The 19,371-nt window shown below is 45.9% G+C and overlaps 1 protein-coding gene across 1 annotated transcript in view; it reads right to left on the bottom strand.

The window, feature by feature from the left end:
* BACE2 (beta-secretase 2) overlaps nt 1-19,371 on the bottom strand; it is a 104,287-nt gene that overhangs the window by 57,904 nt on the left and 27,012 nt on the right. Inside the window, exon 2 of the mRNA XM_052641515.1 lies at nt 2,844-2,932. Coding sequence (XP_052497475.1) covers nt 2,844-2,932 — 89 coding nt within the window. The remainder of the gene's footprint in view (nt 1-2,843; nt 2,933-19,371) is intronic.

Here is a 19,371-nt window from a genome sequence, read left to right as displayed (position 1 = left end):
TGGAATGTGAAGTCAAGTGGGCCTTAGGAAGCATTATTATGAAAAAAGCTAGTGGAGGTGATGGAATTCCAGCTGAACTATTTCAAATCCTAAAAGATGCTGCTGCTAAAGCACTGCATTCAATATGCCTACAAATTTGGAAAACTCAGCAGTGGCCACAGGACTGGAAAAGTCCATTTTCATTCCAATCTGAAAGAAAAACAATGCCAAAGAATGTTCAAACTACTGTACAATTGTGCTTATTTCACATTCTAGCAAGGTTATGCTCAAAATCCTTCAAGCTAGACTTCAGCAGTACATGAATCAAGAACTTCCAGATGTACAAGCAGGGTTTTGAAGAGGCAGGGGAACGAGAGATCAAATTGTCAACATTCATTGGCTCATGGAGAAAGCAAGGGAGTTCCAGGAAAACATGTACTTCTGCTTCACTGACTATACTGATGCCTTTGACTGTGTGGATCACAGCAAACTATGGAAAATTCTTAAAGAGATGGAAGTAGCAGATCACCTTACCTGTCTCCTGAGAAACCTGTATGCAGGTCAAGAAGCAACAGTTAGAAATGAACATGGAAAAACTGACTGGTTCAAAATTGGGAAAAGAGTATGACAAGGCTGTATATTGTCACTCTACTTATTTAAGTTACATGTAAAGTGTGGGAATACCTGACCACCTGATCTGCCTCCTGAGAAAACGGTATGCAGGTCAAGAAACAACAGTCAGAACTGGACATGGAACAACAGACTGGTTCCAAATCAGGAAAGGAGTACATCAAGGCTGTATATTGTCACCCTGCTTATTTAACTTATATGCAGAGTACATCATGCGAAATGCCAGGCTGGATGAAGCACAAGCTGGAATAAAGTTTGCCGGGAGAATTATTAATAACTTCAGATATGCAGATGACACCACCTTTATGGCAGAAAGCGAAGAAGAACTAAAGAGCCTCTTGATGAAAGTGAAAGAAGAGAGTGAAAAAGCTGGATTAAAACTCAACATTAAAAAAACTAAGATCATGGCATCCAGTCCCATGACTTCATGGCAAATAAATGGGGAAACAATGGAAACAGTGAAAGACTATTTTTCTGGGCTCCAAAATCACTGCAGATGGTGACTGAAGGCATGAAATTAAAAGACACTTGCTCCTTGGAAGAAAAGCTATGACCAACCTAGACAGCATATTAAAAAGCAGAGACATTACTTTGCCAACAAAGGTCCTTCTAATCAAAGCTATGGTTTTTCCAGTAATCATGTATAGATGTGAGAGTTGGACTATAAAGAAAGCTGAGCACCAAAGTATTGATGCTTTTGAACTGTGGTGTTGGAGAAGACTCTTGAGAGTCCCTTGGACTGCAAGAAGATACAACTAGTCTGAACTAAAGGAAATCAGTCCTGAATATTCATTGGAAGGACTGATGCTGAAGCTGAAACTCCAATACTCTGGCTACCTGATGCAAAGAACTGATTCATTGGAAAAGACCCTGATGCTGGGAAAGATTGAAGGCAGGAGAAGTGGGCGACAGAGGATGAGATGGCTGGACGGTATCACTGACTCTATGGACAAGAGTTTGAGTAAGCTCTGGGAGTTGGTGATGGACAGGGAAGATGGACAGGGGCTGCATGCTGCGGTCCATGGGGTTGCAAAAAGTTGGACACGACTGAGTGACTGAACTGAATTGAAAGCACACCATGTGAAATACTGGGCTGGATGAATCACAAGCTGGAATCAAGATTACTGGGAGAAATACCAACAACCTCAGATATGCAAATGATACCACTCTAATAGCAGAAAGTGACAAGGAACGGAAGAGCTTCTTGACGAGTGTGAAAGGGGATAGGGAAAGAGCTTACTTGAAAATCCCCCAGGCACAGACCCATCACTCACCTCTCCACGTCAAAAAACTAAGATCATGGCATCTGGTCCCATTGCTTCATGGCAAATAGAAGGGAAAAAAGTGGAAATAGTGACAGATTTTATTTTCTTGGGCTCCAAAATCACTGTGGATGATGACTGCAGCCATGAAATTAAAAGACGCTTGCTCTGTGGAAGAAAAGCTATGAAAACCCAGACAGCATATTAAAAAGCAGAGACATCCCTTTGCTGAGAAAGGTCTGTATAGTCAAAGCTACAGTTTTTCCAGTAGTGATGTATGGATGTGAGAGTTGGATCATAAAGAAGTCTGGTGCTTTCAAATTGTGATGCTGGAGAAGACTCTTGATAGTCCATTGGACTGCAAGAAGATCAAACCAGTCAATCCTAAAGGAAATCAACCCTGGATATTCACTGAAGGACTGTTGCTGAAGTTCCAATACTTTGGCTATCTGATGCAAAGAGCCAGCTCATTGGAAAAGACCCTGATGCTGGGAAAGATTGAAAGCAATAGGAGAAGAGGGTGGCAGAGGATGAGAGAGTCAGCATCAGTGACCCAATGCACATGAATTTGAACAAAATCTGGGAGATAGTAAAGGACAGAGGAAACTGGTACTGTGCTGCAGTACATGAGGTCGCAGAGTCGGACATGACCACTGAACAATGTGCAGGTACTCACAGATATCTACATATACGCAAATACACACACACATATACACAAATATACATACCACCATATGCATGTACACATGGATACCCACACATACACTTATGCATGCATACATACACAAATATACACACCACTATATGCACATACACACAGATACTTGCACATACACATACATGCACAGATATATACATGAACATGTCCTCCCTAAAATGAAACAGCCTTTCGGCTGCATCTCCCAGTGTCTTTTGAAGCATCCATCTGGTGCCCCCAAGCCCGGCCCCCCCAGGCACAGACCCATCACTCACCTCTCCGCATCAAAGTAAGAGTCGATATAGGGATGCGGGGCCCCAGCCACAGCAAAGTTGCTGCTTCCAGTGTCAACGAGTATCTGCAGCTTTTATTTTTAAGGGAAAAACAGAGAAACCATTAGGTTGCTTGCTTAGGGTAACACTCTTGAATACTTCTCTTAAAACTTAAGTGCTAAGAACAATTTGTTACTTGGAGAAATCGTATCGATTAGAAATATTTTTAAAAAGCTGCTAGAAAATTGAATTCTCAACACAGTCCATTGTGAAGCTTGCAAGGGCAGAGATCACTTTAGCTTCAGATACACACCAAACCTTAAAAGAAGGTAAATTCAGTGGAATAAGTGGGGTTTCGTTTTCCAGCCAGCAGTACTTGGTAACCAGGCAGAGCCCTTTCTCACCCTGGACTGTTGGCTGGTTTGTCACTTGGCTGGGTAGCCCTCCTGCCTTTCCAATCTCACCTGAAAACCCTCATTTACCTCCCACCTCAACTCCACGCACCCAGCACACCTCCCAGACACATTCTGGCAGTGGGTATCCCCTCATCTCTGCTGCACAGGACCTGGAAACAACTGCCAGAGGTATCACTTTTTTCTTTAAGTTTTAATGAATTATCATTTACATACAATAAAAATGAAAGATCTTGGATTTTCCACTGGTGAGTTCTGACATGGTATTCTCCCAAACCAAGATGCAGAAATCCCTGTTATTCCCCAAAGGCCCCTCTATGCCCCTTTCTAGTCAATCCCCATTGTTTCTCAGAAGCAACCACTGTCTGATTCCTATTACTATGGATGGGTTTCACTGGTTCCTGGACATTATATAAATGGCATCATGTGGGATTTTTGGCAGGAGGTTCTGGCTTCTTCTCCTCAACATGTTTTTGGGCTTCTCATACTAAATTGAGAGACAGTAAATACCCCTTTATGCACTGTGACTTTAGGAAATGAATTCTCTTAATTCCGTTTATGAACACATAGTCACTATAAAAGTTGAAGGGTCTCACTACATAGGTGTTTGCATTGATTTCAGACAGAACACAATTAAAAGTATACACACACACACACATATATATATATATATATGTGTGTGTGTGTGTGTGTGTGTGTGTGTGAGAAGAAAATGGCAACCCACTACATTCTTGCCTGGGAAATCCCATAGACAGATGAGCCTGGCGGGCTACAGTCCATGGGGTTGTAAAGAGTTGGACACAACTGAACATGAAGTAACTGAACATCCATCTGTTGGGTTGATGGATTAATCACGAGCCATTGATGACTCCTTCAACCCTCAGCTCTTCTCCTTTCCCTGGAAATGAAGCTGAAGGTTCCAGCTGTCTACTCTCAGGTTTGGCTCCCCATCCTTTGGGACTTTTCAAAAGCCATCTCATTGACACACCTCAGGTATGGTTGAAAGGGACTTGTTATGGAAAACAAAGTCACCTTTATCACCCTTATTATTGAGGAAGTTCCAAGGGTTCAGGAGCCCTGTGCCAGTTATGAGACAAAGACCAAATACTTATTTCTCTGTATAAATATGTATTTCTTCACATCAATCATAATATCACATATGGGCAGTCAGCAAGGTCCAGAATCTCACCCATCATTGGAATGAAGTCCATTGTCCTGACAGCAGACAGTCCAAGTTGACCTAATAATACATGTAACTCACATGGCCTATGTTCTCAGCTCTGATTTACATCCTGGATTTAAATGGTTCCTGAAGGCAGGATGAACTTTTAATTTGCTTAGGTGGAACTAGTAGAGAGATGAACAAGAAAGAAAAAACAAAAACAAACCCAGAAACCCAGGCTCAGGACACTCATGGAAGCATGCCATTTATACAAGTCTTTCCCGAGTCTCTCCGGCAAACACACACCTAACAGCCCAGCAGGATGTGTGTGGAAAGACCAGCTGCCTGGAAGCCCAGGTTCCCAGGCTGGCATCCCACATCCACACCCAATGCTCCTGCATAACCAGCCACAGGCAGAGCAGACCCAGGACTGTTCTCCTGGGCATAATGGCCCCAGTGACCAGGGATGTGCGCTACAGACATTTCACTCTGCTTTCCCGGGTATGGAATTCCACCCGCCGCCTCTGCATCACATTAGAAGCACGTCCTTTCCACACACCCCCGTCCTTACTTCTGCCTCGCAGCACGTGGTCCCCCTTGCAGAGGCAGGCGATATAAAACAGAGAAAGTCACCGCAAAACACAGACAGCATTAGCTTACACAGATGACTTCTAACTGCCCAGGCGCTGGGCACAGTCATACTCCCCAGCTGCGTCAGCAGAAGCCAGATTTCAAGAAAATTCAGTTTGGAGTCACGGCTCGGCCAAGTTGGTCATCACTTTGGCTGCTGTTAGAGGACAGGATTAGAGGAGAGTAAACGAGGCAGCCACAGAGTCAGGCAAGGAATGGATTTCTAGGGAGCAGTAAACACTTTGAGTGGGGCTTCAAGTAATGTTTCTGAGCCGCCAACACCTTTTTCTGTGTGATGACCTGGAAATAGACATTTTTCACATTGAATTCTCGCCAGGGCCATGACTTTCTCTTTGTAACTCTTAGTCTTAATCACACAGGAAAAAAAAAAAAATGCAGTCACTTGTCCTCTAAATTTTATAGGATCCACCCTGAAAGCATGGACAGGCAAAGGCTTAGTGAGTGCATCATTCCCCTGGACGCCTTGCCCAGCTTCACACACACAACATCCCCTGCTGTGTCCTTATCTGCGGAATTTCCACCATCACCTCTGGCCTCCTTGGGTTCAACTCAAACTGCAAATATAGTCTTACCCCAGAAGGCATTATTCAACCCCATAAATGGACACAGAAACACACACAAATATGGGAAATGCACTGCACCTTCGAAGCACAACTGAAAATGAATCAGAAGCGTGTATGAACCATCATCCCTGTTTTACAAGAAATGCTGCTGAGAGCTGGGAGTCCCCACCTCCTTCCCTATACCAAGCAGCCTCCTACAGAACCACATTCCACTTCTTCCAGAACATAGCAACGAGGACAAAAATCTGCCTTCTCAAAGAGCAAGGGTCTAGCATTCTGACAGTCGCCGGCTTTTCACTGCTCCAATCTCTTTGCCAGCATTGGGGTTCCAGGGGCTCTTTCATGGATGAAGCGGGTCCCCACTGTGCATCTTTTTCACACTCCAGTATATCTTCTCCAGAGAGCGTCCCAGCATGGGGCACCCCCATGAGAGTGAGCTAACCACAGGGGCCCACCTGTGGTTCATCATCCTTCATCCATCCAGCACCTTGGACAGTGCCCAGCGTTTCCTAGATGCTCAGTGAACAGTTGTTGAATAAATGAAAAAGTCGGGGACTGAGAGATTTTCACTGGCAGATATGTGTGTGTGTGTGTGTGTGTGTGTGTGTGTGTGTGTGTGTGTGCACGCACTCAGTTATCTCTGACTCTTTTGTGATCCCATGGACTGTAGTCCACCAGACTCCTCTGTCCATGGAATTTTACAGGCAAGAATTGGAGTAGGTTGCTATTCCTCCTCCAGGGGATCTTCCTGACCCAGGGATCACACCCAGGTCTCCTGCATTGCAGGTAGATTCTTTTTAGTCTGAGCCATACCTTTGACTAATAGCCGCTATATCACCTCCTTCCACCCTGCTGGAGACCACCATTCTACTCTGAGCCTTAACAAAGAAGGAAATCTTACATTGTGTACCAAAATGGATGAACCTGGAGAACATTATGCAGAGTAAAATAAGGCAGACGCAGAAGGACAAATCTTACACGATCTCCTATGAAGACTCTAAAATAGTCAAACTACCTGTTTTTAGGCTTCCCTGGTGGCTCAGGTGGTAAAGAATCTGCCTACAGCATGAGGAGATGAGGGTTTAATCACTGGGGCAGGAAGATTCCCCAGAGAAGAAAATGGCAACCCAGTATTCTTGCCTGGAAAATCCCATGGACAGAGGAGGCTGGAGGGCCGCAGCCATGGGGTCACAGAGAGTTGGACACGACTGAACAGACATGGTAATTATACACACAACTTTCAACAGGAGGTGGGGCGACAGGTCAGTCACTGGTGGCCACCGACACAAACTCTGACATCCCAAGGAACTGCTGGCCGAGGGCTGGTCCTGGAGCACTTTGAAGCCAACAGACTCTCCAGGAAGATTCCTTTAGGGACATTCTTGGGGACAGTCAGGACTTTATCTCCATGCCTTGTTGTGCCTAGACAATGCTTTCTTATTTTTAAAATGGCATATCTCGTGGGATTTTACTTTTCTCCTTTTGTTCTGACACAATAATATGCCACCTCTCACACTCTCTGCCAGCTGGCAGAGTTTAACCACAAACCACATACAGTGCTGTCTTTGAGACCCAGGCAGTCCTGCATCTTCCAAAAGGCCTTTCAGTGACAGCCCTGATCCATCCCTCTCCCCTCTGACCACTGGGCCCTGAGTTTTGGCCCCTCACTTGTCTGATGCCTTTTACTGGCCTCTCATTTCTCCCAGGCCCACATCTTTTCTCTCAGGGAGCTTGTAAGTTGCTTGAGGGCAGAGCCCTTTTTCTTAGTCTCTGGAGTCATCTCCCTAATGGGAATTTGCTAATCACCTGGTCCATAGGATGGGGAGGGGACTCACACGAGCTCCACCTAGGAGTGGAAAGCTGATGAAGAAGGGGAAACTGCCAAGGAGCTGGAGAGATTTTGCCAGGCCAAACTCCTGATACGTTTGTGCACAGACTTCACTGAGCTTTTCTTAGAACTGGCAAAGGTGGCTAACTTGACTTCCCAGTTGATATATGATGAATCACAAGCTGAAATCAAGATCACATTGAAAGAAACATCAATAACCTCAGAAATGCAGATGACACCACCCTTATGGCAGAAAGTGAAGAGGACCTAAAGAACCTCTTGATGAAGGTGAAAGAAGAGAGCAAAAAAGCTGGCTTAAAACTCAACATTCAAGAAACTAAGATCATGACATCCAGTCCCATCACTTCATGGAAAATAGATGGGGAAAAAATGGGAACAGTTACAAACTTTTGTTTTCTTGGGCTCTAAAATCACTGGGGATGGAGACTGCAGCCATGAACTTAAAAGACACTTGCTCTTTGGTAGGAAAGCTGTCACAAACCTAGACAGCCTATTAAAAAGCAGAGATATCACTTTGAGGACAAAGGTCCATCTAGTCAAAGGTATGGGTTTTCTGGTAGTCATGTATAGATGTGAGAGTTGGACTATAAAGAAGGCTGAGCACTAAAGTGTTGATGCCTTTGAACTCTGGTGCAGGAGAAGACTCTTGAGAGTCCCTTGGACTGCAAGATCAAACCAGTCAATCTGAAGAGAAATCAGTCCTGAATATTCATTGGAAGGACTGGTGCTGAAGCTGAAGCTCCAACACTTCAGCTACCTGATGCAAAGAACTGACTCATTGGAAAAGACCTCGATGTCGGGAAAGACGGAGGACAGGAGGAGATGGGGAAAGACAGAGGATGGGATGTTTGGATGGCATCATTGACTCAATGGCCATGAGTTTGAGTAAACTGCAGGAGATAGTGAAGGACAGGGAAGCCTGGCATGCTGCAGTCCATGGGGTGACAAAGAGTCAGACATGACTGAGCAACTGATCAACAATATAAAATAATCACACGTTTCCTTTTAAATACCCAAGGCTAACCAGAGTTAGGAATGAGATGGTGGCCAAGGGCAGGGGGTGGTGGTTGCGGTGGTGGTGTTGGCACTCTCTGTGTGCCCCAACACTCACTCCAGCTGCTGGGGCTCTTCCAACATCCAGGGTACAGGGTGGGTCCTTCTCCTTTACTGGGAAGGACCCAGGAAAGCCTTAATTGTACCCACCCTCCCCCCAAAAGCTCTCCAGCTTCCAGGGGAGATCTGAAATCCAAGAATGAATGCTCACTCCTGGGACCAGCCCTGAACCCAAATACACAACAGCTGATGAAGCTTCCACTTCCTTGCTCCCCAGGTGGACGGCTCTGAGTGTGCCCTGTGCCTCGGGGAGTCCCTAAGGGTCTGCTCTGTATTACTAGCCGTCTCCTCCTTCCTGCCTCACCGCTCTGCTCCCATCAGTGTCTAGGGTAGAGAGACACAGGGAAGGCTGGCCCACACAAACCTTGCCTCATGTGCCCCAGAGACCAAATATCTCCACCTATGAAAACCTGTAGACAGTGTGTGTCTTCCCAATGTCCCTTCTCAATCTTTGGCTGATGCATTGGGCAATAACCCCTCAGAAAGCCATCTGCTAATTGCTGTAATAAGGTGAAAGGTTGCATTAAAGTGAAGAATGGGCTCTTCATCTAGTTAGTGATTAGCAGCCTGAGATTCCTCAGATACCACTGCCTCTTTTTCAGCAGGTTAATAGATAGGAAAATTAGCAGATAATTTAAATAATGGCTCATTTCACACAACGATTCCTAATTACATTAGCAGCCCATCTGCTGAAGTCTGCCAGCAAGCAGAACCCACAGCAGCAGGGTCCTCCCGGCCCGGCTCCGCAGGGCTGTTTGCCCACAGTTATCACACGTGATTGTAGGCGCCGATCTTGCTAATCAGGTTCTTTCAGGGCTTCAATTCTGGAAATGAAGCTCATTTACTGAAACACGTCTTGTTGAAGGAAGCAAAAATAATTGCCACTCACCATTTCTCCACGTTCTAAAATTAAGGTTGCTTTTATAGAGAAGGGGAAAAAAATCATTTTCAAAGGGCTCCACTTAACACAAACAGATGTTATAGAAGTTAGCTACGAGGGACTTGATTATCAATCTATTCAGGCTCTGTGTGTGAGTGCACACGCATGCATGTTTATGTGTGTCTGCTTCCCTCCTGCAGACGGGGCTCTTACTAGAAAAACACAGTCCAGAGTCTTGTGGATGGATTCCCTGGCGCCTTTTGGGAAACTCTTAACTTCCAAGGGAATGCTGGGGGAGGGAGAGGGCATCACCTGTGCTAATTTGAATATAGTGGCAGTTTTTCACTGACTGCTTCAGGCTTGGCAGGCTGAGACTGGCAGAGGAAGTGGTAGGAGGAAGGGAGCTTGGTGTGAGGGTCCCTGTTTTAGGAAACTAACAGTCACCCCCAAATCAGAATCCTCCTGGATGCGAGAGCTGCCACTACCTCTGCAGCTGAAATCTGTTGCTGAGGAAATGTGACAGTTCCTAGAGGAAGGGCCTCCTCTGTGATTGAAGTTTTTAACTTTTTGAACAACCCATCCCTGTTAGGATGAACAGAAAGGCCGGATTTCTAAGGTTGGGGGCGATTTCATCACACACCCATAGCAGATGCCCCTAAATATGCTGCAACTATGCCCACTCACGGGATGAGGGCTCCCAGCTTAATTCTGACCTGTGGTCTCAGGATACACCCTGCATGTTCTCTAAAGGAGAATAGCATGAAACATATCAGCTTTAGCTTCTCGTAGACCTGGATCTGAACCCTAGATTAGCGTCCTATGAATGAAAACTATTGCCTGTCACATCAGGAGGGCTTTCCACGTGGTGCTAGTGGTAAAGACCCTGCCTGCCAGTGCAGGAGACATAAGAGACGCGAGTTCTATCCCAGGGTCAGGAAGATCCCCATGGAGAAGGAAATGGCAACTCATTCCAGTTTTCTTGCCTGGGAAATCCCATGGGCAGAGGAGCCATGGGGTCACAAAGAGTAGGACACAATTGAAATGACTTATCACGTATGCATACTGTATCAGTAGACAAATGATGCTGTGGCCGTCAGATCATCACGTTATGGCCACCCCACTGGTGAGCCCTGAGGGAACTCCTGATGGAAGATGATGCCCATGATCAAGCCAACAACTGCAGCAGCTGACCCTGCAGTGCTCCCTGAGGTGACTCAGGATGAGAGAAGACCAGATCGTGACCCCAGGTAGCTGGTGGTTTAGTCGCTAAGTCATGTCAGATTCTTGCAATCCCATGGACTGTATCCCGCCAGGCTCCTCTGTCCATGGGATTCTCCAGGGATGCCATTTCCTTCTCCAGGGGATCTTCTCAATCCAGGAATCAAACCCAGGTCTCCTGCATTGCAGGCAGATTCTTAACTGATTGAGTTATGAAGGAAGCCCACATAGCTGAGGTGCATATCAAAGCAATGATTTCCATAAGCCCGGACTCTTACACCTTCCCATATATAGAAAAATGCTCAACTCTTTAACTCGAGATACCTGGTTTTCTTTAATTAACAATAATCTTTTGATGTTCTGACCATCTGGTCTTTGTTGTAAATGCTCCTATTTATCCTGACTCCCCCACACCCTTGCCATTCCGGAGCAGTCCCTCAGAGTGACATCAGATGCTCTGTCCCAGGCTTTGTTGTTGTTCAGTTGCTAAGTCATGTCTGACTCTTTGTGACCCCATGGACTGAAGCACGCCAGGCTTCCCTGTCCTTCACCATCTGACAGGGCTTGCTCAAATTCATGTCCATTGAGTCGGTGATGCCATCCAACCACCTCATCCTCTGTTGCCCCCTTCTCTTCCTGCCCTCAGTCTTTCCCAACATCAGGGTCTTTACCAATGAGTCAGCTCTTTGCATCAGGTGTCCAAAGTATTGGAGCTTCAGCTTCAGCATCAGTCCTTCCAATGAATATTCAGGGTTGATTTCCTTTAGGATTAACTGGTTTGATCTCTTTGCTGTCCAAGGGACTTTCAAGAGTCTTCTCCAGCACTTAAGTCCTCAGTTTTGTCTGCTAAATAAAACATAACTCTCAATGTATACATTGTGCTTTTTTTCAGCTCACACACCTGTTGGCTGCAGAACCTTAAGTAAACCACCTAACCTCTGACCCTTGGTGTCCTCATCCAAGGACAGACGATATCCAAGGTAAGATGATAAGGTGTTGCTATGAGGAGCACACGAGATGTCCCTCATACATATGTGATGCACCCAAAATAGTGCCTGGCACAAAGGGGTGTTTCAGTTTCTCAGAGACGGGTGGCCTGATGTTTTTCTCTTGCTACAGGGCTGACTTCTCAAATACACCACTGTGCCAAACATGACAGGCGGCCAGTTCCCCACCAGCTTTCTTTCCACATGTCTGCACTGCGGTGAGTCTGGATGTGGCCCAGAAGCGATAAGCACGAACTGCAGAACTGGCGCCGCATGTTTAGCAGACCCCCTCACACAGCGCTGGTCCCGCAGCAGGTGATGCTGACGTGGACATGACCCAAAACGTCTGGGGGTGCTTGGTGTGTGTAGCACCTGCCCTCAGCTGGAACAAGGTAGAGATACACCCAGGAATGCCCTAATCCCAGGGCCAGGAGTGTGGTTTCCTCTCACCCTGCCTTTTCTTCCCCACCCTGGCGAGTAGCCACTCCATCACCTGAGTGCACAGGCTCCGCCTTTCCCTCCTGCCTCCACTTCCAGGAGCCTGTGTGTCCTCTCTCTTCTACTTCCAGAATGTTTCTAAAACTGATCATGTTCCTCTCTCCCCTTCCTCCTGCCTGGCTCACTCCTAGCTTTGGGTCCCTAGTTCTGAGACCTGGCACACAGTAAGTGCTCAACAGAGGATGCTGAAGGCATGCATGATGCCCAAGTGTCACTGAGGCCGTCCTGTCCCAAAAGACTTAAGTGAAGTTAGCTTCTGCTTTCTGATCTGGGTCATCTTCAGGTCCAAGTCCCCCTCAAGGGGTTTTAGTGAGTTCTGGGTGTCCCAGTCACACCATCTCCCAGGCTCCGAGGACAAATTTTAACAGTGGTGTAGCGGCAGCAGTAAGGTACATTTGAGAAAGGAGAGAAGACCATCTTCTAAGCCTGCTTCCCTAACAAAGCTGCATCTAGGGGGTCTCCCTTTCTGGGTTCCATCCTGAGAAATGGAATACTTCTTGCCATATCAGCAAACAAGGATGTCACAGTCATCAACTATTGCAGCCCTCCAATGTGAGCTGGTGGGCCCAGAGGGCACTCAGGAAGGAGAAGAATAACTGTGAATCAGCAGCCACCAGGCTGCAGCCACTCTCTATGGGGAGCCCCAAGGGAGCTCAGTTCAGTTCAGTTCAGTCGCTCAGTCGTGTCCAACTCTTTGCGACCCCATGAATCGCAGCACGCCAGGCTTCCCTGTCCATCACCAACTCCCGGAGTTCACTCAGACTCACGTCCATCGAGTCAGTGATGCCATCCAGCCATCTCATCCTCGGTCGTCCCCTTCTTCTCCTGCCCCCAATCCCTCCCTTCATCAAAGTCTTTTCCAATGAGTCAACTCTTCGCATGAGGTGGCCAAAGTACTGGAGCTCAGGATGTGAAAAATACAGGATTCTGGCCTGGGATAGCTGAGATGCAGAAGAAAGGAAAGATTTCAGCGAGCCTAAACTCTTGTATCTTGTCATACAGAGGTGTGTGCATGAATCCTCAGTCCTGTCTGACTCTTTGCGACCCCATGGACTGTAGTCCACCAGGCTCCTCTGTCCATGAGATTTTTCAGGCAAGAATACTGGAGTCATTTCCTCCTCTAGGGGATCTTCCCAACATAGAAAAGCACTAAATTCCTTAACTTGGGATATCTGATCTTCTTTAATTAACAATAATCTTTTGATGTTCAGGATACTTGCCCTTTGATGCAAAACTTCTATATAACCTGGCTCTTCCCCTCACCTCCACAGAGCAGTTATATTAGGGCTCCTTGAGATGCTGTCTCCTGGGCTTGAAGTTCTAAAAATTCCCACTGAATAAATCATAACTCTTGACTTTTAGGTTGGTTGTGAATACTTTTTAAGTTGATAATCTTTACATGTGAGTGCTAACCCTGGGTTTGTTTTGTTAGGGTAAGCACACTGACTAAAACCACCCTCCCAGGAACCACTGCAACCATCTGTGTGAGTTATTTGACATCAGGAGGTCCTGGCAAAGAGCTTGGAACTAACAAGCCACTACCAACCTGAAGAATTTGGGAAAGGTCAAAAGGAGACACCACATGTCCAACCACGTCTCAGAATCCTTCTCGCTGGCATCCATCTTGGCTGAGCAACGTGGGTGCTACCAGAAAGAACTCTGAGTCATGACTGGCCAAAGACAGCCGGGAAACTAATCCCATCACCATGAAACCCAGGACTGTGGGCCTTGTGGCAGAACCGTTCTCCTGGGCTCCCTTACCCTACTGCTCTCCACCCGGGTGCCCTTCCCAATAAAGCCTCTTGCTTTGTCAGCTCGTGTGTCTACTTGGACAATTCATTTCTGAGTGTTAGATAAGAGCCCACTCTTGGGCCCTGGAATGGGTCCCCCTTCCTGAAACCATTTCACTTAATATCCCAAGGCTCCAGCCTCCATTTAGGCTGCTGAGAATCAAGACAACATATGCACATGAGTCGAGGCGTGAGCACACACCCAAGGCTGCCCCTGGTCCACAGAGTCAGGGCCAGAACCCAGAGCCACTTCGCCCCTGGGCTCAGAGTTACTGGAGTAGCTGGTGTCATACCTGAAGAAGGCACTTGATTGTCTGCTGAGAGGCTACATGTGGTGGCACTGTCTCCGATGGCCAAAACAGCCAGCTCCTTGTTCTCTGCCTCCTGGACAGAGAGCCTGGACCACAAGGGGAGGGGCTGCAAGCAGCCTCATGTCCACTAAGCTTCTGGAAGTAAGAGCCAGAAGCCAGAAAGTGCTTATATGTTTGCAAGAGGATATTCAGAGATGGGTGCTTCCCAGGTGGCTCAGCGGTAGATAATCCGCCTATCATGCAAGAGACCCGAGTTCGGTCCCTGGGTCAGGAAGATCCCCTGGAATAGGAAATGGCAACCCGCTCCAGTATTCTTGCCTGGAGAATCCCACGGTCAGAGGAGCCTGGAGGGCCACAGTTCACAGGGTGACAGAGTCCAACATTAGTTAGGACTGAGAATGCCTTCTCACTCAAGAGACAGGTAGGCTGGATACTTCCAGCTGCTTGGCCAGCCCCTCCCTCTTGGCAGGATGGGGCTAGGAAGGCAGAGAAAGAACAGAGGGAGCCCCTTTCCTATGGAGATGTTGTGGCCCCAGGGAACCCCCTGGGCTGTGGAGTTTCCCTCAGCCTCTGAGGTCACACAAGGACGCAATCCCAGTGATTGAAGACTGAAGGAGGATGTTTAAACAGACATAGATGAGAGTCACAAGGCTGGATGGAACTCATTCACTGACGCCAATAAACATAATGATCCTTTTTCCCACAGAAAGGAAAATTCATACAGAACGGTTTCTCAGAAAGCACTATTAAAAAGACAAGAGCAGATCTGTCTCCATATTTCGGTGATTGCGGGGGGAGGGGCCAAGAAGGGAAGCTACTAATAATGGGTGAGTTAATCCTTTTTCCTCAACTTCAATTCAGTTCAGTCTCTCAGTCGTGTCTGACTTTTTGAGACCCCCATGGACTGTGGCTCGCCAGACTTCCCTGTCCATCACCAACTCCCGGAGCTTGCTCAAACTCATGTCCATCAAGTTGGTGATGCCATCCAACCATCTCATCCTCTGTCATCCCCTTCTCCTCCTGCCTTCAATAACTAAAGCCATCCCCTCAACCCATTATACATGCCTAAGGATTTTAGGAGACATCATTTTAGCTAAAAGTTGGTTCTTTCTGCACATTTTCCAAAGAAGTTTAAACAGATTCTCATCAAAGGTGTAATGTCTTAACTCTTAAGACACTTTTGGAGTTTCACTAAATTTTCACCTTTGCTCAAGAGTTGATAACTACAAATAGAAAGACATTTCAGATCTGAACTTTCAGGAAAAAAGACAAAGGATTAACTTCCTCCTGATTCCCAACATTCAAATATTGTTACAATTTTCAGTAAATGTGAAAAAATAAAGCATGTATACTCGCTGCAGCAACAGGCAAGATTTTCAAGTTACTATTATTATAAAGTGGTTATCACTCACTATTATTCTAGGCATTTAGATTCATTTTTTTTAATGGCAAAGTACATATAATATGAAATTTACCATCTTAACCACTTTTAAAAGTACAGTTCAGCATTCACATCGCTGTGTAGCCATTACTACCATCCATCTCGAGAACTTTTCCTCATCTCAAACAGAAACTCTGTTCGCACTAGGGACTTCCCTGGTGGTCCCGAGGTTAAGACTGTCCTTCCACTGTAGGGGGCACCAGTTCAGTCCCTGGTCGGGGAACTAAAATCCTGTATGCTAAATGGTGTGGTCAAAAATAAATAATTAAAAAAAAAAAGAAACTCTGTGCCCACTAAACAACTAACTTGCTAGTCCCCATTCTCCAGTCCCTGGCAACCACCACTCAACTTTCTGTGTCTATACACTGGACTACTACTAGGGACCTCATGTAAATAGAATTCAGTATTTATTCTGTTGTTACTGCCTTACTTCACTCAGCATAATGTCCTCAAGGTTCAGTCACATTGCAGCAAGTGTCAGAATTTCCTTCCCCTTTCAGTTCAGTTCAGTTCAGTCGCTCAGTCATGTTTGACTCTTTGCGACCCCATGAATCGCAGCACACCAGGCCTCCCTGTCCATCACCAACTCTCGGAGTTCACTCAGACTCGCGTCCATCGAGTCTGTGATGTCATCCAGCCATCTCATCCTCGGTCGTCCCTTTCTCCTCCTGCCCCCAATCCCTCCCAGCATCAGAGTCTTTTCCAATGAGTCAACTCTTCGCATGAGGTGGCCAAAGTACTGGAGTTTCAGCTTCAGCATCATTCCTTCCAAAGAAATCCCAGGGCTGATCTCCTTCAGAATGGACTGGTTGGATCTCCTTGCAGTCCAAGGGACTCTCAAGAGTCTTCTCTAACACCACAGTTCAAAAGCATCAATTCTCCGGCGCTCAGCTTTCTTCACAGTCCAACTCTCACATCCATACATGACCACTGGAAAAACCATAGCCTTGACTAGATGGACCTTTGATGGCAAAGTAATGTCTCTGCTTTTCAATATGCTATCTAGGTTGGTCATAACTTTCCTTTCAAGGAGTAGGCGTCTTTTAAGGTTGAATAATATTCCCATGCATGTGCAGTCCACATTTATTTTCGGTCCATTTATCCACTGGCAAGCACTTGGGTTGCTTCCACCTTATGGCTATTGCGAATAATGCTGCTATGAACATACATGTACAAATATCTCCTCGAAAATATCTCCTGTTTCAGTTCTCTTGGGAAGATTCTTTTTTTTTCCTCAATGAATATTTAATGAGTGTTGACCATATGCCTGGGCCATGAAGACAGAAGATATGTGATTCCTTAGGGAATTTATCACCTAACATTTACACCAAAGACCAGCCTTCTCTTTTATAATGATTTTCAGTGTCTGTTGAATTGGCTATAGGACTGGTGAGGAATAAAGCACAAGGAACTATAGATGACTTATTTGAGGTTTTTCCCCTGAATTAAATGTTTAATGTCTAAGTTGTTTCTCATGCCAATCAATACTCTTAAAGGAAAAAAAATTCCCTCTGTTTATCATGATATTTATCAAGATACTATAATCAATTTTAATAGTGTGCAAACACAAAAGAATTAGGAAAGTAAATTTCCTAGTAGGGAAATGGACTGCCAATCTTATTAGTTTTCATTATGCACACAGATGATTATATCAAAACTGCACTGGATCTAAAACAGACCTGCCACATGGTTCTGTGAGGTTATCCTCTCCGGGTTTACTTGAAATAAACTCTGTGAACATGGGCTTCCCTGATAGCTCAGTTGGTAAAGAACCCGCCTGTAATGCAGGAGACCCTGGTTCAATTTCTGGTTTGGGAAGATTCCCTGGAGAAGGGAAAGGCTACCCACTCCAGTATTCTGGCCTGGAGAATTCCCTGGACTGTATAGTCCATGGCGTCACAAAGTACATGTATTAAACAATTCAGTGCTTTGAAAGCAGGAAATGTGATTTGTGTCCTAAGTATCACAAGGGTACAGCGCCTTGTAGCAGCAGCGATGACTGTATGTAGGTATGTTAACAGTAATGACTGATAATCTAAGGGTCTTCATATTCATCGCCATGTGGAATGCTGTGACCTAGCCTTTACAATGTCTTCTTAAAATCTAAAACAGTATCTCCACTTTGCAGAACATCTTTGCATGCTGATCTGATTGGCCCAAACTTGGAATGTATAGGACACAAAAAAGCCATTGTTTTCAGATTCGCTACCCTTTGTTAATTTCAGTCCAGCCATTTAAGATATAGTCTATTTCTATGTGGTTCATCAAAGACTTTGATTTTTTTTCCCCTTATTAAACCTATGAGAAAAAATGCATTTTAATAGGCTTATGGTGATCAAAGATATCATTCTCTGCTAAAAAGATTTTTTAAAGCCTTTCCAAGTAAATTCCTTTCAGGAAAGACATTAAATCTCCACATTTTTTTGTGGTGTCCAGATACTTTGAAAGAATGCTAGCCCAGAAGAGAAATGACGGATACACTCCTCTTTTGCAATCTGTGCTAGCGAAATACAGATGTTTTCCTAATTAGGGTATAGAACAGACACACGAAAACATTCCAGAACATTTTAGAGATGGCAAAGAAACAAAGACTTGGCAAGAAATTGCAACATGTTAACCTTGGCAAAATCTCCAACACACAGGTGAGAGCTCTTGCGTATCATCATTCACCATGACAGATGCTGAAAAAGTAGGCACAGATCCATGTCTTCCTAATTCCAGCCTCTTCCATGGACACTGGATCCACCCTATCGCCCACTCAGGACAACACACTCCCAAATCCCCCAACTCTCTCTGCATCCTCAGGTTTTTTCTCCTCTACCTGGACCACTCCCACCCACTTCCAAGCAGGCTGTGATTATTTCCCATCTTAATAAAGATGACACACAACTTTTTTCACCCCACATGTTCCTCCCACCTCAGTCCCATTCCTCTGCACTTCTTTTACAATAAAGCCCCTAAAAGAGTTGACAGCAAATCCTCTCCTCCAGTTCTCACTGGCCCCATCACTCATGGAAACAGATCCTCTCTCCATTAACCATTACCCTCACGTGCCTAAGTCAACCGTCAGACTCCCTCCCTGTTCCAGGCTTTGCTTCCCTTGGCTTCTGGACAGACCATCTGCTAATCTCCTTCCACCTCTGTGGCTGCTCCTTCTCAGGGCTCTGGCTGATTCCTCCTGCCCTCCCCAGTCTCTAAAGTCTAGGGGTGTCTCAGCACCAATCATTGGAGCCCACAGTGATTGCGTCCAGTCTCAAGACTACACACCTCCTCTGGCCAAGTGACTCCCGAATGTAGGTCCCTATCGGGAACCTCTAGCTTAAACTCCAGACGCAGATTCAGCTGGTACTGGACACTCGCCTTGGATGTTGCAAAAGGCATCTCAGTTTGACTTTTCCAAAACTGAACTCCTAATTCACCTAGTAAGCCATGTAACATTCATCCACGGCCATGCAACCCACCTTCCTCTCACCTCCTCTCCCACAGCTGGAGACTCTGTGGTGTTCCTCCCAATGCAAGCACACACTCTTCTCAAGGGCCTTGCACACTCAGTGCAAGGGCCTTTGCACCGGCTGCTCCACCTGCCGGGAACATGATTTCCCAGAACCTCACTCCCTCTTTCTTTAGGTCTCACCTCCTAGTCAGAGGTGCGTTCC

Source organism: Budorcas taxicolor, chromosome 1, assembly GCF_023091745.1.
Source record: "Budorcas taxicolor isolate Tak-1 chromosome 1, Takin1.1, whole genome shotgun sequence".
Classification (NCBI taxonomy): Eukaryota; Metazoa; Chordata; class Mammalia; order Artiodactyla; family Bovidae; genus Budorcas; species Budorcas taxicolor.
This window is presented reverse-complemented; position numbering and strand designations above follow the sequence as displayed.